The 16591-nt window shown below is 37.8% G+C and overlaps 1 gene segment (V, D, J or C); it reads right to left on the reverse strand.

The window, feature by feature from the left end:
• Nucleotides 1–9877: 9877 nt before the first annotated feature.
• Nucleotides 9878–10894, reverse strand: LOC122113466. The segment is given in 2 exon segments: nt 9878–10247; nt 10818–10894. Coding segments are annotated over 2 exon segments (429 nt in total).
• Between the last annotated feature and the right edge of the window lie 5697 nt (nt 10895–16591).

Here is a 16591-nt window from a genome sequence, read left to right on the forward strand (position 1 = left end):
AGTGGCTGTTGGTCCTGAGGCTAAGATACTGCATGTGCTCTTCTCCCTTCCCTATCAACATTAGATCAGCATGAAGTATTTTTATCTTTTTTGAATTATTTTTAATTTATTTATTTTTATTGTATAGGTGATGTATAGAGGGGTTACAGTTATGTAAGTCAGGTAATGAATACATTTCTTTTTTTTTTAACAGTGTCACTCTTCCCTCATTTTCTCCTCCTGATCCCCAACCCCACAATTTGTATAGTTCATTTTCAACACAGCATCTAGTGAGTACCACTGCTGCATTAGTTTACCCATTGTCCCAACATTTCTATGTTTCCTCTTACCCTCCTCAAAACAGATAAACTTACATACAAGGTAAAATGTATAGAAATAAAACTAGTGACAAAGGGAGAAAAAAGTAAAGCAATAATTGTATCTATTTCTTGGAGTGCATTTCACTAAACATCATTTTATATGACTATATGGACATAGCTATATGATCCTCTCCCTTTGGTCTCACTGTGTGAATGTTTAGAGTCCTGTATAATTTATCATATCTAAGTGTAACTTTTTTTTGTCTTTTACCATCATGTTTACTTGTGGACTTATAAGAACATTCTAATTATTACACATAAGGGAAACCATGCAACTTATGTTTCTCTGAGTCTGGCTTATTTCACTTAAGATAATTTTTTCCACATTTTTGCATTACTTTATGAATAGGGAAATGTCATTCTTTCTGATGGAAGCATAGAATACCATTGTGTATGTGTGTGCATATGTATGTATGTATGTATATATGTATCACCTTTTCTTGTTCAATTCATCTATTGAAGGGCATTTGGGTTGATTCCGTGTCTTGGCTATGGTAACAATGCTGCAATGAACATAGATATACTGGTAGTTTTAGTGTTTGTGATCTATTGGATAAATTACCAGGACCTGGATTGCTGGGTCCTGGAGGAGCTCTATGATTAGTATTTTGAGGAACCTCCATATTGCTTTCCAGGGTGGTTGAACAAGTTTATATTCCCACCAATAGTATAGTAACATTCCATTTTAGCCACATCCCCACTAACATCTGTTATTGTTAGTTTTCTTCATAATGGTTATTCCACCTGGGGTGAGGTAGAATCTCAATGTTGTTTTGATTTCCATTTCTTTTTTCTTCAGAGATGTTGGACATTTCTTCATGTGTGTATTGGCCATACTTACTTCTGAGAAGTCTGTCTTTAAGTCTGTAGTCCACTTACTGTGGGGTAGTTGTTTCTTGGAGGGTTTCTTTTTTTCAAATTTTTTTATTGTGAAAATGCCATACAGAGGGGTTACAATTTCATGGTCAAGATATAATGAATATGTTTCTTATCAAGCATTGTTGCCTCCTCCTTTCTTTCCCCTTCCAACCCCTTCCCATCTCCCCCGAGGATTTCTTTTTGAGAGATTAATATTTTGAGCTCTAAGTGCATTTTACATATGAAGCCCTTTCCTGATACATAGCTGGTAAAGATTGTTTCTCATTCTGTAGGCTTTCTATATTTACCTTGCTAGCTGTGTCTTTTGCAGAATCTCTTTGATTTGCTGAATCCCATTTATCCAGTCCCTCTTTGATCAGTTGTAATTTTGGGTCTTTATTTAGAAAGTTTTGACATATGCCTAGGAGCCCCAGTGCTTTCAATATCCTTTCTTGTAGTATAGAGGCATCTGGTCTCACATTCTTTGCAGGGTGACATGTAAGTCTAGCTCAGTTTTCTACATGTATATAGCCAATTCTACCAGCACCATTTGTTGAAATGATGGTCTTTCTTCAATCCTGTGTTTTTGACATTCTTATCAAATGATAGGTTGCTATAAGTCTGTCTGTGGGTTCATTTCTGGGTCTTTGATTCTATTCCATTCATCTTCAGGCCTATTCTTGTGCTAGTAACAACAACTTTGTAATGAAGTTTGAACTTGATATTGATATTCTTCCAGCGCTGTTCTTCCTGCAGAGGATTGTTTTTGCTATTTGGGATCTTTTATTATGCCATATGAATTTTTGAATTGTTTTCTCTATATCATTGAAGAATGTTGTTGGGATTTTGATGGGTATAGCTTTGGGCAGTATTGCCATTTTCACGATATTAATCCTTCCAACCCCAGAGCATGGGAAGTTTTTCCATTTCCTTAAGTCTGCTTTTATTTCTTTTTTCAGATTTTAAAGATGTCATAACAGAGGTCCTTCATATCTTTGGTTAAGTTAATGCCTATTGCTTTCATGCTTTGAGTCTTGCTCTTCTCATTGTTGTCATACAGAAAAGCTGTTGATTTTTGTGGGTTAATTTTATACCCTGCTACTTTGCCAAGGTTTGATATTAGCTCAAGTAACTTGGGAGAGGACTCTATAGGGTTCTTTAAATACAGGATCATGTCACCTGCAAAGAGGGAGAGTTTTACTCCTTTGCTCACTATTTGAATCCCCTTTACCCTATTTGAATCTCATTTATGTTTATCTCTTGCCTTATTGCTCTGGCTAGAAATTCCAGCACTCTGTTGAACAGGAGTAGAGAGAGTGGACATCTTTGTCTCATTCCTGATTTTAGAGGAAATGGTTTTAGCTTTTCATCATTAAGTATAATACTGGCTCTATGCTTGTCATATATGCCCTTTATTATATTTAGGAACGCCCCATGGAATCCTAGCTTCTCCAGAGCTTTTATCATAAAGGGTTATTGAATCTTGTCAAGTGCTTCTCTGTATCTATTGAGATGATCATGTGGATATAGTCCTTATTTCTGTTATTGAATTACAATAATTTACTTGCATATATTGAACCAGCTTTGCAACCCTGGATTGATTCCTGTTTGGTAATAGTGTATGATTTTTTTGTTAGTTGTTGAATTTGGTTGGCCAGAATTTTATTCAGAGGTTTTGCATCTATGTTTATCCAGGAAATGGGTCTACAGTACTTTCTTTGATGAGTCCCTAATGTAGATATTGGATTAATGTAAAAGAAGTAGATATTAGATAAAGAGGTTTGCAATTACATAGTCAATAATTTTCAGTTAAGATAAAAAACACTTCAATGATGGAAAATGATTTAAAGTAAGCATCCAAATCTATTAAATGAAAATGAATTGTGGGTCTACTTTTCTTTTTTCTTTTTTTAATTGTGAAAATACTGTACAGAGGGGTTACAATTACATGGGTAAGGTAATGAGTACATTTCTTATCAAGCATTGTTGCTTCCTCCTTTGTTTCCCCTAACCATTCCATCCCTCCTCCAGCCCGACCCCCCCTTCCCATGCCAAAATTGTAAAGTTCATTTTTCGACATAACGTCTTGTACAGCTCATTGTTGCAATGGGTCCACCTTCCCCTCTACAAATTATACCTACATTAAATACAGTGAAAACAGGGGTTATACCATGGGGGAGGGACACACAAAGCAACAAAGAAATATCTTACAAATATGTTAGAAACAATAGCAAGCAAGAAAGAAACATTTAAACCCTTTCTTTTATTCTGTGGTTTGGAAATGTAAGGAAAACTTTCTGAGAAAGGATATTCTTATTTTTATATAAACCAATTTACAATAATCAGAATATTCCATTTCCAAGTCAAGCAGACAGAAATTTGATAAGCAACGAAAATGTATACTATATGTAGAGCCAGAGAAATGGAATTGTATTATTATTTGATGAAACAGACTTTAAATGAAAGAAGTGGCCAAAAATAAGAGCAACTATTTTTAATAATAAAATTGTCAATTATTTAGACAAAACCCTTATGAATACATATGCTCCTAACACCAGCCCCCAAAATAGGGAGTAAAAACTAGTAGAATTGCAGGGAGACACAGCCATTTCAACAATAATAGTTGGGACCTCAGTACTTTGTATTTAATAAAGATAGGACAACTGGACACTTAACAGAAACACTATAAAGAGAGAAGCTCTGACTCACCTCCACTTGACAGTATGATACACATAATCTCATGCAAGCAGGGAGACCTCTCCAGAGTGACCAATTCATTCAAGACTCAAAACCACGAATGGGAAATAGACAAGTAGAACAAACAAATTGAACTTTTCCCCAACAGTTATTCATCATACATGGGCATTCAGTGAAGTTTTTCTGTTTCTTTTTCACTGGAAATGTGAGCATGGACTTTGCCCCTGTAGCACATGGTAAGAATGCCTGAATGCATGCCTCACTAAGCTGCATGAATGTTAATAACTTCTTTATCTTCCTTTTCTTTTTATTGCTTTAAATTTTTATCCTTTTGGAATACAATGCACTATAGTTAATTTATTTTGATCTATTTTCTATTTTGATTTATTTTCTATTAGTTCCAAAAATTACAAGACACATTTTTGTAAAAAAATAAAAATATTATGAATTGAAAATAGATATTTATGCCTAGCTTAGCTTCAATTGTGATCCTCAGATGTCTGCCTCCTGAGTACCTAGGTGTCAGCCACCAGCACATAGCTATCTTTATGATTCTTTTACATAGGTAAAAGTTCTATGATCCAAATAAATGCATTGGAGTTCACTTGTTCTTTTTTGCACAAGTAATTAAAGACATTCATATTATTATCAACTCTAGGTCATATACTCATGAATTTCTTTTGGGGGTTGGTACAGGTGTTTGATCTCAGAACCAAGAACTTGTTAGAAAAACACTCTTCAACTTGGAACACACTTTTAACCTTTTTTATTATAAGATATATTTTCCGAAAGAGTATAATGTTCTTGTTCTGTCCAACCTCAAGCATATATATGCTTCCAGCAGAATCAATGACAGATAAAATCACAATACCTCACTATTTCTTGAGATGAGGTCTCACTAATTTTGCCCACATTTGCTTCAATTCCTCCACCTTCTTATGTAGCAGGTGTTAGAGGTCTGAGTCACTGCACCAGACTTCCACACTTGTTTAGGTCCTGCATATGTCTCCTTTTTTTCAGAGAGATCACAGGTATAACGGAACTACACAATTTAACATTCTAAAATGAAGGCTCTAGCTTTTAGCCCATGTTTCTATAGCAAAAATTAGTATGAGAAATGTTCATGATTTCCAAGCATGCCTCTGATCTAAAAATCTTTCATGTTTGCGCCATGTCTAGTGGTCACAGAGGAGAGATCATATTCATGTACGTGCTCCACATGATATGTGTTAACTTAAAGTTCAGAAATTTCCACATAGTGGCCTGGTATGGGTTTCTCAGTTAAGATCCAATGCATGTACCAAGAAAAGATGCTTGTGGCTCCTTTAGAGCATGCACACTAACTTTGGTGGAAACTAGGAAAGTGAGAAGCTCTAACCAGATCATTTGCCACCAGAACACTAGCAAAGATAGTAGAAAACCTATTAAACCACCAGTGAAGCCAAGCATGTTAGTATACACTTGTACTCTCCAAACTCAGGAATTTTAGAACAGCCTGGGTTATATGGTGAGACGCTGTCCAAGAAAAAAGCTGACATAAGACTCAAGCTCTATTGGAATTTGTCTCAGGAAAATATATCTTTGTAGTGTTAAATTAATAAATTTGCATCACTCCTCTACATATACATCCCTTAGAGATCTTATATTTACACTAAGACCAACTGCTTCAAAGTTTTGAATTATTGCTCCTTATAGATTAATATTTTAAGATAACAGATATGTTTAAACAGTTACTTTTCTATAGATTTTGTGATTTAGAGGAATATTATTTCACAAGCGATAGAATGGAAAGTACACAGTTTTTCCTTAAGCTCTCTTACCCCATGTTCATGGCTTTTCCTATTACTTACTTGTTTTACCAGGGATATACTTGTGATTACTGATAAACTCTCATGGAGATGTCATTGTCATTCACACTCCATGTGTGACATTAAGGTTCATTCTTTTTATTGTTTGCTCTTCAGATCTAGATAAATCTCTTTGAAAAGTGTTCATCATTACAGTATCTATCCTATAGAATAGTTTAACTGTCCTGATGTTCTGGAATTAAAAAATAGTGATGACTGGATATTTCTGCCAATATATTTAAAAGTGAATTTAATGTTTATAAATTGTGTCTTCATTAAAACAATTATTTAAATTCAAAGTGATAAAACATACTCTTCTGAATGATAGCTGAGGGGTTTGAATACCTCAGTGGAGGATGGAACCCACTAATCAGTGTGAGTCAAGAGTGAAATGGTAACAGTCTGTTAGACTGGAAGAGGAAAATGGCTTCTACAGGACCCCAGACCTAGTTACTGTGAATTTACACCAAGTGTTTGTCTCAGGGCCTCTGGAGATTATAAGCGCCATAGACTTGTATTTGGCGATTGTCTTCCTTTCTCTTTAGAACTTCAGAAAGTAGAACTGCTCCCAGCCTCCAAAACCCATTTCAACATATGCAAGCCCAGATAAGGAATGAACAGCCCAGAACTTCAGAAAGTAAAGGGAGGTTCTCTAGATGAGCTGAACCCTAGGGCTTCAGTAAGAGGTCTCCTTCCTCTGTGTGGGAGCCAGACTAGGGAGAAACAGAGCAGGATATTAACCATCTGAGGCCAGTGAATTGCAGCCCGTGAGCCCCTCCCCTTATATCTGAGTTCTTTCCTTGCTTTAAATGCTGCAGGAGAACCACGGAAACAATCACAATATAAGAAAAATATATGGGCTTCACAGCAGAAGGGCTGTCTAGAATTCAAATCTTCTGATAGCCAAGATCTTCAGGTTCAGACCAAGTACATCATAACAATGACCTTTCAGGCCAAATGAAGGCCAGTGGGAAGGGTGTCTCAGTGTGAGCAAGGCACACCAGGCATCAGCCTATACAGACTGGCTTCCCATGTGTCTGCAGTGCCTTGAGCATCAGGAAAAGAGATGTCTATGGTCAAGATATGGCTAAAAGCAGAAAACACCAAACATTTTAGCAGACTTCAAAGGGGTGTATGAGGCCTAAACAATGGCTCTTTCTCCTTTCATCTTCGACTACTAGGCAATATGGTACCTGAATTCACCACAGGCTTGCATCTACTGTTCAGTCACATCAAAAGTTAAGATAATTTGATGCACCTTACAGTTGACTGTGAGTATAACACGGTATAACACTTTTCCTGATGTATTCACGAATAGATGGATCTTCTGAAAGATGACCTTTCTGCTCAGAAATCCTCCTTCCCCCTCCCCCCGACTTGTGCCTGTGTAACTCCTAGTCACTGTTCAATCACCAACAGGTATCCCACCTCTGGATGAGAGAACCCAGTTACCTCTTGCATCAGTGTCACCTCTTCTTCCAACATATGTGCTTCTGTCCCTGTTCTTCCCATGCCTTATTAGAATCCTGTGTGTTTTGGTTCTCAAGCTCTGATTGGTGCTCCTAAGTTCAGAAACTTACTCTTTCGAATATCTGGTCTATATCACAAATATTGAAGCCACTATCTCATAAACTTTGCTCAAAAATACATGACTAATGACGCTAAAACAGTAAGTGGATATGACTGGTGAGAGAAATTACTTTGTCATGAGAGACACTGAAGTGAGAAGACATGCTCAGTCTGTAAGGTGACCGATATTTTGGAGACATTTACTAAGAGACAGCAATGGATGGACAGTTGAATGAATGACCAAATATTTTGGTGTATCATTTCTTTCCTCCCCAATGTAACTTTATTTTTCTCTTCTCAAACACATCCAATGAATGCATCATTTTCCAGTCTTGAAACCTGCAAGATTAGAAAGACAATTATGCTGCCTTCTGCATCAGTATGTCCTGGCTCTAGGAGATTGTAGTAATGGACAGGAAGCAGGTCCCTCTCAGTTCCCACCTCTTCATTTGAATAAATAAGAATAAGTTATTAGCATGAATTCTGCCCAATTAGTTTCCACCAATGAGCGACAAAGGAATTTAAAACATAGACAAACCCTTCTAAATGATCCTGTGCTCCCCATCTAACCATCATTCCTGGTCTTCTCTTCAAACTCCTAAGCAGGAGGCAGGGTCTCTTGCATTGACCTCTAAGAGATGAGCCTCTGAGCCTCTGGCCCAGAATGTCAGATGCCACCTACTGCCCAGGGCAAAGGCATGAAGAGGCCTTCAGGGTGCTAGACAGCATTCCATTGCATCCCACAAGAGCTCCAGCTCCAGGTTTGTGTTTTCATTGCTAGCCTGGACCACAGTGTCCTCCATCTGGATTCCCCGAGGTCAACAGGGACTCTAAGTAGAGCCATTTGGGGAGTAGCCACTGTGTAGGACAGCTCATGTGGAGAGCATTTAGGCAGATGCAAAGACTTGAACTCTTGGGGTCATCTTGTAGAACAGCATGGTTCCAGAGGGCCAGGGACCCTGCAGCACCTCAGGATCCTCAGCCTAAGCCCTTCTGGGATGGCCACAGGGGACATACTTTGAGGCAGTCATCCCCGGTGGGCTGTGGCTGTTCACGGTTGACTGGCCCTGGGCCCAGCCAGGCTACCACCTCCTTAAAGAGCTGCCAAGACTTACACCTTTGGTTTCTTTCCTATCAAGAACAGACTTGAATGGAAACTACCTAGAATTTTCACTCAACCCTCCATCATTAAACCATGGCACACACACCAGTACCATTACCTTTGCTGCCAGAGTAGTTAATTAAAGCCCCCTTTAAAGCTGTCTTTCTATCTTTCTGGGAGAGACTGAATGAAGAATTTGGCATTCCACATTGGCTTCTAGTGGCAATGCATGCAGGGGATTCTGGAATAAATTCCATGGGTTAAATGCAGCAGGGACTAGGGAAACCTGGGACATGGTCCATAGCTCCCTGCTCTTGTAACAGTCACTGCCCTTCTCTGAAAATCAAGTCTATGTTGCATATTCTTGTATTCCACTTACAACTTTGGCCAAGGGGTGGGAAGGGGGGAGGTGAGGGTGTAGGGGGGAGATGGGAAAGGATGGGAAGGGGAAACAAAGGAGGAGGCAACAATGGTGGATAAGAAATGTACTCATTACCTTGCCCATGTAATTGTAACCCCTCTGTACAGTATTTTCACAATAAAAAAGAGAAAAAAACAGTTTGCATAAATGTTATCATACCCGTTGGTCTGGAAATAAACAAAGGTGTAGTTTTGAGTATCCTTGATACATTATTTTAATCATTTCAGCCCTCAATAGTCAAATGTGGACATTTTGCACATCTATCTATCTAAGGAAAAAAGAAGAGTATTAAGGACAATGTTTAAGTTTATAAACTTGTTTATAGTGATAGTTTTACAGATAGTTTCTTTAAACTTTGCAAGATGTAGGCAACACATATATCCATATTTTTGTTCATAGCACCATAAAAATTTAAATTTTTGGGCACCAGTGGCTCATGTTTATAATCATGCTTCAGATCTGAGGATGGAGATTAGAAGCCAACCTGGGCAAGAAAGTCTGTGAAACACTTATCTCAATCACTAAAAGCTATATGTTGAGCTGTAATTTAAGTGGAGAAGTGTTAGCATTGAGCAAAAACACTTAGGAACAGTATGCATAGCCTACTTCTAGCCCAAAGACTGGCATATAAAAATAAATGAGAATGAAAAGAGAAAATAGAAAATAGAAAATTATTTTGACTAGAACAATATTGTGTTTTTAATTTACCTTAAGGGAAATATATTTTTATTTTTTTGTTATGAGTATTTTTTAATTTTTATTTATTTTTATTGTGAAAATACTGTACAGAGGGGTTACAATTACATGGGCAAGATAATGAGTACATTTCTTATCAAGCATTGTAGCCTCCTCCTTTGTTTCCCCTTCCCAGTCCTTCCCATCCTCCTCCCACCCCCCCATCCAATCCCCCTCTCACCAAAGCCTTAAGGGAAATATTCAATTACTCAAACCCTCCCTGCTATTGCTCTTAACTCCTACAGCATCTAGAATGTAGCAGAATTTCTCTGCTCTGGGGTCTGTGCTGCAGCTCAGGCCTTACTGGGGCCCCCATAGATGGCCCCATAGATTTGGGTTCAGTCTGCAGGTGTCAGGAGAGCACTGTGCACTCATTGCACAGAGGTAGGTGGCTGAGTCACTGGACTGGGAGTCTCTGATGTGCAGAGAAAGATAAAGGCTGCCTCTATTGAGATGTGCTGTGAATCTTCCCTCCTGTTTATCGCCATTAGAGTATGCAGACACCAGCAGTTCAGGGCCCTTCCCGGAATACTGTCTGTACCACCAGAAGTACTGAGAAGCACTGTCTCTATAAGTGCAGTTGAGAGAAGCGGTAGCTCCTTCTGGAACACTGAGGGACTCAGGATGCTGCTCCACCTCTTTCTGTTGACAGCTCACCCCTGTGTAGAAAGACGAAGGTCACACATAGTGGTTGGGTAGTGTAAGCTCCATTTGCAGATTGTAATTTATCTTTCTATGGGCCTCCACTCTTATCGAGTGATGAGTGCCTTCATGTTTTTCCTCATAGACCCGTGACAGACAACAACTCCCAAAACTGAACTTTATGTTCCCATAGAGATACTAACTCATGCCAGGTACCTGTGGCTCATGCCTGTAATCCTAGCTACTCAGGAAACTGAGATCTGAGTATCATAGTTCTAAGCCAGCCCAGGCAGGAAAGTTTTTAGATGCTTATCTATAATTAATGACAAAAGAGCAAGAAGTGGAGGTGTGGCTCAAATGGTAGAGTGCTAGCATTGAGCAAAAGGAGGTCAGGGATAACACTCAGGCTCAGTTCAAACCTCAGGACTGGAAAAGAAAGAACAGGGGAGGAAGAAAGAAAGAAAGAAAGGAAAGGAAAGGAAAGGAAAGGAAAGGAAAGGAAAGGAAAGGAAAGGAAAGGAAAGGAAAGGAAAGGAAAGAAAGGAAAGGAAAGGAAAATAAGAAAAAAAAAAAAAAGACTAACTCACAGCTCATGTGAAGCCACCAGGTCACTGAAAAGATGCTAAAGGATCTCATTATTTTTTCCCCCTGATTCATGGATGACTCAGATAACAAAGCCTAAAAGAAAAATGAGACTCATTCAGGTATTTCCAGTTATTGGGCTCTCAAGAATCCCATCTACCAATCAGAAGAGAGGATCTTTACACAACCTTCTCCTCCCCTTTACTCACACTCAGAAGCTTTTGTGAGCTATCCTCCACGTCCCTGAGAAGACACTGCCATCTTGTGGCTTCTCACTTATATTCAAAGGGCAAAATTTTCTCCGGTGGACTTTTAAATTAAAAATCAGACATATAATTAAATTAAAATAGAGACTTTTCTCCAAATCAATCTGTTTGTCATTTTTCTGTGCATGTATTTCCTATCAGATGTCAGCTTTTTTCTGAGTTGGAGGAGTGACTTCCAAATACCACTTTCCTGCACTGAAAATCACTCATAACTCTTCTACTATAGAAATCTGGGTGAGGTTTATGAGATCAGGGACCATTTCACATTGCAGATCTCTTCTGCCAAGGCACCCCAACACATGCTCCTGCTTTCATTTTTTAATTCCTGGAATTTAAAATATCATTTTAAAACAGAATGTCTTAAAATTTGGCTTAGCTAACATAATTTCTTCTCACAGTTGGAGCAGCATTTATTTTAAATTTTATTTTACAAAGTTTAAATTAACTTTATAAAATAATGGTTTGTGATATTTTAATACATGTATTTTGGTATTATTATTGCTTTAATCCTTAACCATCCTCCTTCCCAACCCCTTTTCTTCCTAGTAGCTCCCTTCGACTTCCATGTTTTTTTTTTCTCTCTAGAATGCATAAATGAGAGAAAACTGGTGACACATGTCTTTCTGAACTTGGATTATTTTATTAAACACACTGAATTCTAGTTCTACACTTTCTTCTTCAAATGGCTTCATTTCATTCTTCTTTATGCTTGAATGTTATGCAAATGCTATATTTTCCTTATATTATTTGTCCACTGCAAAACACTAAGGCTGATTGCACAACTTGGTCATTATGAGTTGTCTAATAATGAATGAGTGTTCAGATACATTTTTATCTGCTTACTTTCATTTGGCTGGGCATAAAGCTAGAAAAACATAGTTCAACCATATGATATATCTCCTTTTAATGTTCAGAGGGATGTCAACACTGACTTACAAAGAAAGCTGGATTAATTTAAATTTTTACCAACAGCATATAAGGGTTCCTTTGCCTCTAAATCCTTACAAGCATCTGTCGCATATTTTCATATCCATTCTAACTAGAGTGTGATTGAATCTCAATGTAGTTTTGACTTGGAAACATTTTAACAAATAAGGTTAGGACTTAACTGCTCAGAATTGTTCTTTCCTTTTCCATCAATTACACATTTTTTGGAAAGAGGACTGATTTAGGTTGATGCAGTAGGACTAGAGCTGGATTCCATACTTAGACATTAAATACAGCTGTATCACGTGAATCTGTTCAAATTATCTTATTTATTCATTAGAATATAATTGTGATTTCTAAGAGTTGATCTCTAAGAGCTATGGTGGATCCATGTTCTGTATGCCTACAATGTTCAACTACAGTAAAACAAACATAGGAACTGTTGTCCCTAGTTTGTTCCGTGACTTACTCCATGGCCTTGCAGAATGAGAGGAACACTGCCTAACAAGGGAGAAGGCCCTGCCTACTCAAGAAACACAAAATCAGTACCCAGAAAAGATTGTTTAGTCAGACCCTTCCCTTTCTCCCCAAGAAATGCACCGGAAACAGAGAGAAAAGCTGTTCATAGCAAAATTCATTCCTTCAAGAGTTCACTGCACTTGACCAAAAAAGGAAAAAGTAAAATAGCTTGTCTCGGTAAATGTACTGTCTAAAGGAGGAGTTCCAGCAGCATGTGAACACAGCCATAACATACTAGACAAGTGTGAAAATGAAACATAGAACTTTAAATATGGGATATAGCCCCAAAGCAACATTTTTACTAGGAAGCAGGAAAAATAGTATGAATACATTAATGTGAAAGTAGACCAAAGAGCCACATCAGCACTGGCAATATGATGCAACTTATTTGCCATCAAAACTGTCCTTCAGAGCTCACATGCCTGATGATGTGAAAGGAGACAGAATTCTTCCCAGTGCCTTTGGTGGAGTTATAGCCGTTAATCACCAAAGAAATCTACAGTCATCTTTCTTTGTGCCGATCATTTTCAGACACAACTTGTGAACATCAAAATACAAAAATGCCAGTTTCCAATCCAAGACAATTACAATTATCTTAAGTTAAATACCAAAACCAATGGTAGTTATTTGGGCCATTGTATTATATATACTGTATTTTAAAAATATGAATGAAGGAAACCTTTATATAGGTAGAAATCCATAATATAGAGCTTTTCCTATTCTGTTCATCTCTGTGTTGTACACATTTGTCTTTTAAATTATATAGGAAAAAATGAATAAAACAAAATACGATACCAGATTTCTAATCATCTATATGATCATGACCCATTGTTCTTTGTTTGCTATAGTTCCAAACTGGTGCCCAGTGCTGTTTCATTTCAGTCCAGATCACTTCCTACAGCATTTCCTGTAGATCAGTGTTGCTAATGGCAACCAGTGATAACACAATGGGATAGCACAGCCCAAGAAATGAGAAAGGGAGCAGAGGATAGAAAATCCAGGTATCATAGGGTCCATCTCTCACTAGCTTTTGAACCCCAAGCTCCCATAAGTGAATTTATTTATTTAGTTCAGCACAGAGAAGGTTACTATAGGTATGTGCAGAAAACAAGGTTCAATCTATCTTGTGGTTACAGTCTTTGACATAAGACCTAATTTGTGTACATAGTAATAACTCCCTATAGCTAGGGAGCAGTGAGAAGCAGTGACCATAACACATTCATCATATTCCCATTGCTTCAAGCATTATAGGGGCCAGTCTACTGTGACTTATACAACATCGGGTCCAGTTAGTTTTAACTTACACATTTTTCTTGCCTTGCCTGTTTTGACCTTTGCAAGGCCCAGTTGTCAACCTTCTGAGTACTGAGGAGGTAGCCTTCCAACCTCTAAAACCTTTCCTGGTCTCACAGCTCAGCTCTAGAGCTCCCTAGAGATAAGGTCTATACATGATGAACTCTATATGCCTTGAATATCTTTAGATACTCCAGTTTTCTTTTTCTTTTTGACATTTTATAAGATATAGAGGCACTGGTTGAAATGTTTTGTTTTTGTTTTGTTTGCTACTTTCAGCCTTTTGCATATGTCATTCCAATGCTTTATGACATCCATGATGTCTGATAAAAATTGAAAGTCCATAGCATGTCACTTCTCTGTCATATTTTTCATCATTTTCAGCTTCTTCTTGTCTTCAACTGATGGATTACAGTGTGTAATATAGACTTCTTAGTCATTATCCTTATGGCACATTTTGAGCTTCAAGGATATATACATTCAGTCTTCCACTGAATTGGGGAAGTTTTGGTCATTGATTCATTTATTCATTCTTTACTCTACCCTCTCCCTTCCCCTTCTAGGATTACTATTATCCCTATGTCTCCATATTTGATAATGTCTCAAATATCTCAGTCTCTACTTCTATTTCTTTCCTCTTTAAGCTGGATAATGTCAACTTACCTATCACCAGGTTTGAGGATTCTTTCTCTTGAATGTTTAAAATATGTTGCTGAATCACTCATGTGAAATTCTTTTGAGTAATTTCCCCTTCATGGCGATCTTACTGACTTAATAGAGTTCTGGGTTATATCATTTGCATTACTCTTTCAACAAACTTTTCACAATCAAAGCACCCAAGCTCTGTGCTTTAATTACAAGCCCCTTCTATTTCTATCAGTAGCAGAAATCTATAGTGGGATTGTGTATGGCCATTTATAGACTATCAAGATGTACAGTTAAAATACTGTTAATGGTGCCTGGCAGCACCATTAGCATACAACTAGTATCCTAGCTTCTCAGGAGACTGAGATCTGAAAATTGGAGTTCAAAGCTACCTTAAGTAGAAAGGTTGGTGACAAACTTATCTCCAATTAGCCACCAAACAAAATGTCAGAAGTGGAAGCTAGGTGCATGTGGCCTCTAATCCTAGCTACTAAGGAGTTTGAGATCTGATGATCGCAGTTTGAAGCCAGCCTGGGCAGAAAAGTCGCTATGAGACTTTTATTTCCAATAAGCTATTCAAAAAAGCCAGAAGTGGCTCTGTGGTTCAAGTGGTAGAGTGCTAGCCTTGAGCACAAAGGGCCCACTGACAGTGTCAAGGCCTGAGTTCACACCTTAAGACTGGCAAAAAAATGTCAGAAGTGGAGCTGTGGCTTAAGTAGTAGAGTTCTAGCCCTGTGGGAAACAAACAAACAACAAAAAACTCAGGGAAAGTGCCAGGCATTGAGTTTTACCCCATGGCTGTTCCACGCCACACAAACATAAACACATACACAAAGTACCATTTAGTTTTCATACCAGGATTTACTTACTTTTCTGTTTTCTTGGTGTTTTACAACTACTATAACAATTACATATTGTTTGGGTAGAGGAGACTAGTTACAGTTTAAATGTTTCCTGTCTTACTGAGGAGACTAGTTACAGTTTAAATGTTTTCTGTCTCACTAGGCTTAACTTCTGATGGGACTTTAGCTGGAGATGGAGTGTTTGTGGTTCTGAACTAATTGATGCTTTCATGTTACTTGCTTCCACAAGGTCTGGCTGGGCTGTGAAAAAGGAAAAATTCAGAGAAATCAGTAGCCTATCATTTCAAAGAATGAAATAGTAGAAAAAGGAATTTAATTCAAGGTAAGTTCAGATTCATCACATAAAGTAGTTGATATGTTATAAACACACTCTTTGGAGACACTGGTTATAAAAGGAAAAATCCCACCTTAAATTATTTTAAATCATTTAATTGTAACCCCTCTGTACACTAATTTTAAAATAAAAAGACATGAAATAAAAGCTGATGATAATTTCCAGAAAAAAATAAATGCAGAAACTTTCACTGTTTACCTTAAGGCCAGGCCTGGATCTGCAATGTGGCTCAGGTAGAGTGATATGGTTCAGTTTTCAGATGTTTTGGAAATGTTGACCTTCAAAGTGCAGAAGGAAGGTACATCAACAGAATGAGAGGCTGGAATGTTCAGAACACTATGGACTGTATTATTTCTAGGTTTATCAATAACTTTTTATCTTCTGAGCAGATGGAATTAACACTAAAGAGAGATATCCTTCCTCAGGACATTGCTAGAACCAAAGCAATTAAGAATTTGGTAATTGTAGTTGAGAATGGCAGGTGTTTTGTTCTGGGTCCTCATAAATGAAAGGCTCTGCTACACACAGACAGTTACACACCCTGTCTAAATGGAAACCACACAGAGGAGATGTATTAAAACTACTTTTTATACATTCTTCTAAAAATGGTGACCACAAATGAGCACAACAACTCTCAGCTCCCTGTGGAAATTCCAGACCTACATAGGAGATTACAATAATCTGTCCTCTTTATAGACCTCTGAAAGACACCCTTTCCCAAGCAGTTATTACAAGAAAAGCTTGAATGAAACTCCTAAAAGCTTTTCCATCTTTCTGTCCATCAGACTCAATAGCCAGATGCTGCTCTCAGTTTCACTACTGCACAGCGAGGCATGGGGATGTCCATTTCTTGTTTCTTTTCTCTGATATTTGTATGATTTTTCATCAGCAGATAAATGTGCTGAAGCTATAGGAATCTCTGACACAGCCGC

The sequence above is a fragment of the Dipodomys spectabilis genome, unplaced genomic scaffold, assembly GCF_019054845.1.
Source record: "Dipodomys spectabilis isolate Male_0828 unplaced genomic scaffold, ASM1905484v1 ptg000097l, whole genome shotgun sequence".
Classification (NCBI taxonomy): Eukaryota; Metazoa; Chordata; class Mammalia; order Rodentia; family Heteromyidae; genus Dipodomys; species Dipodomys spectabilis.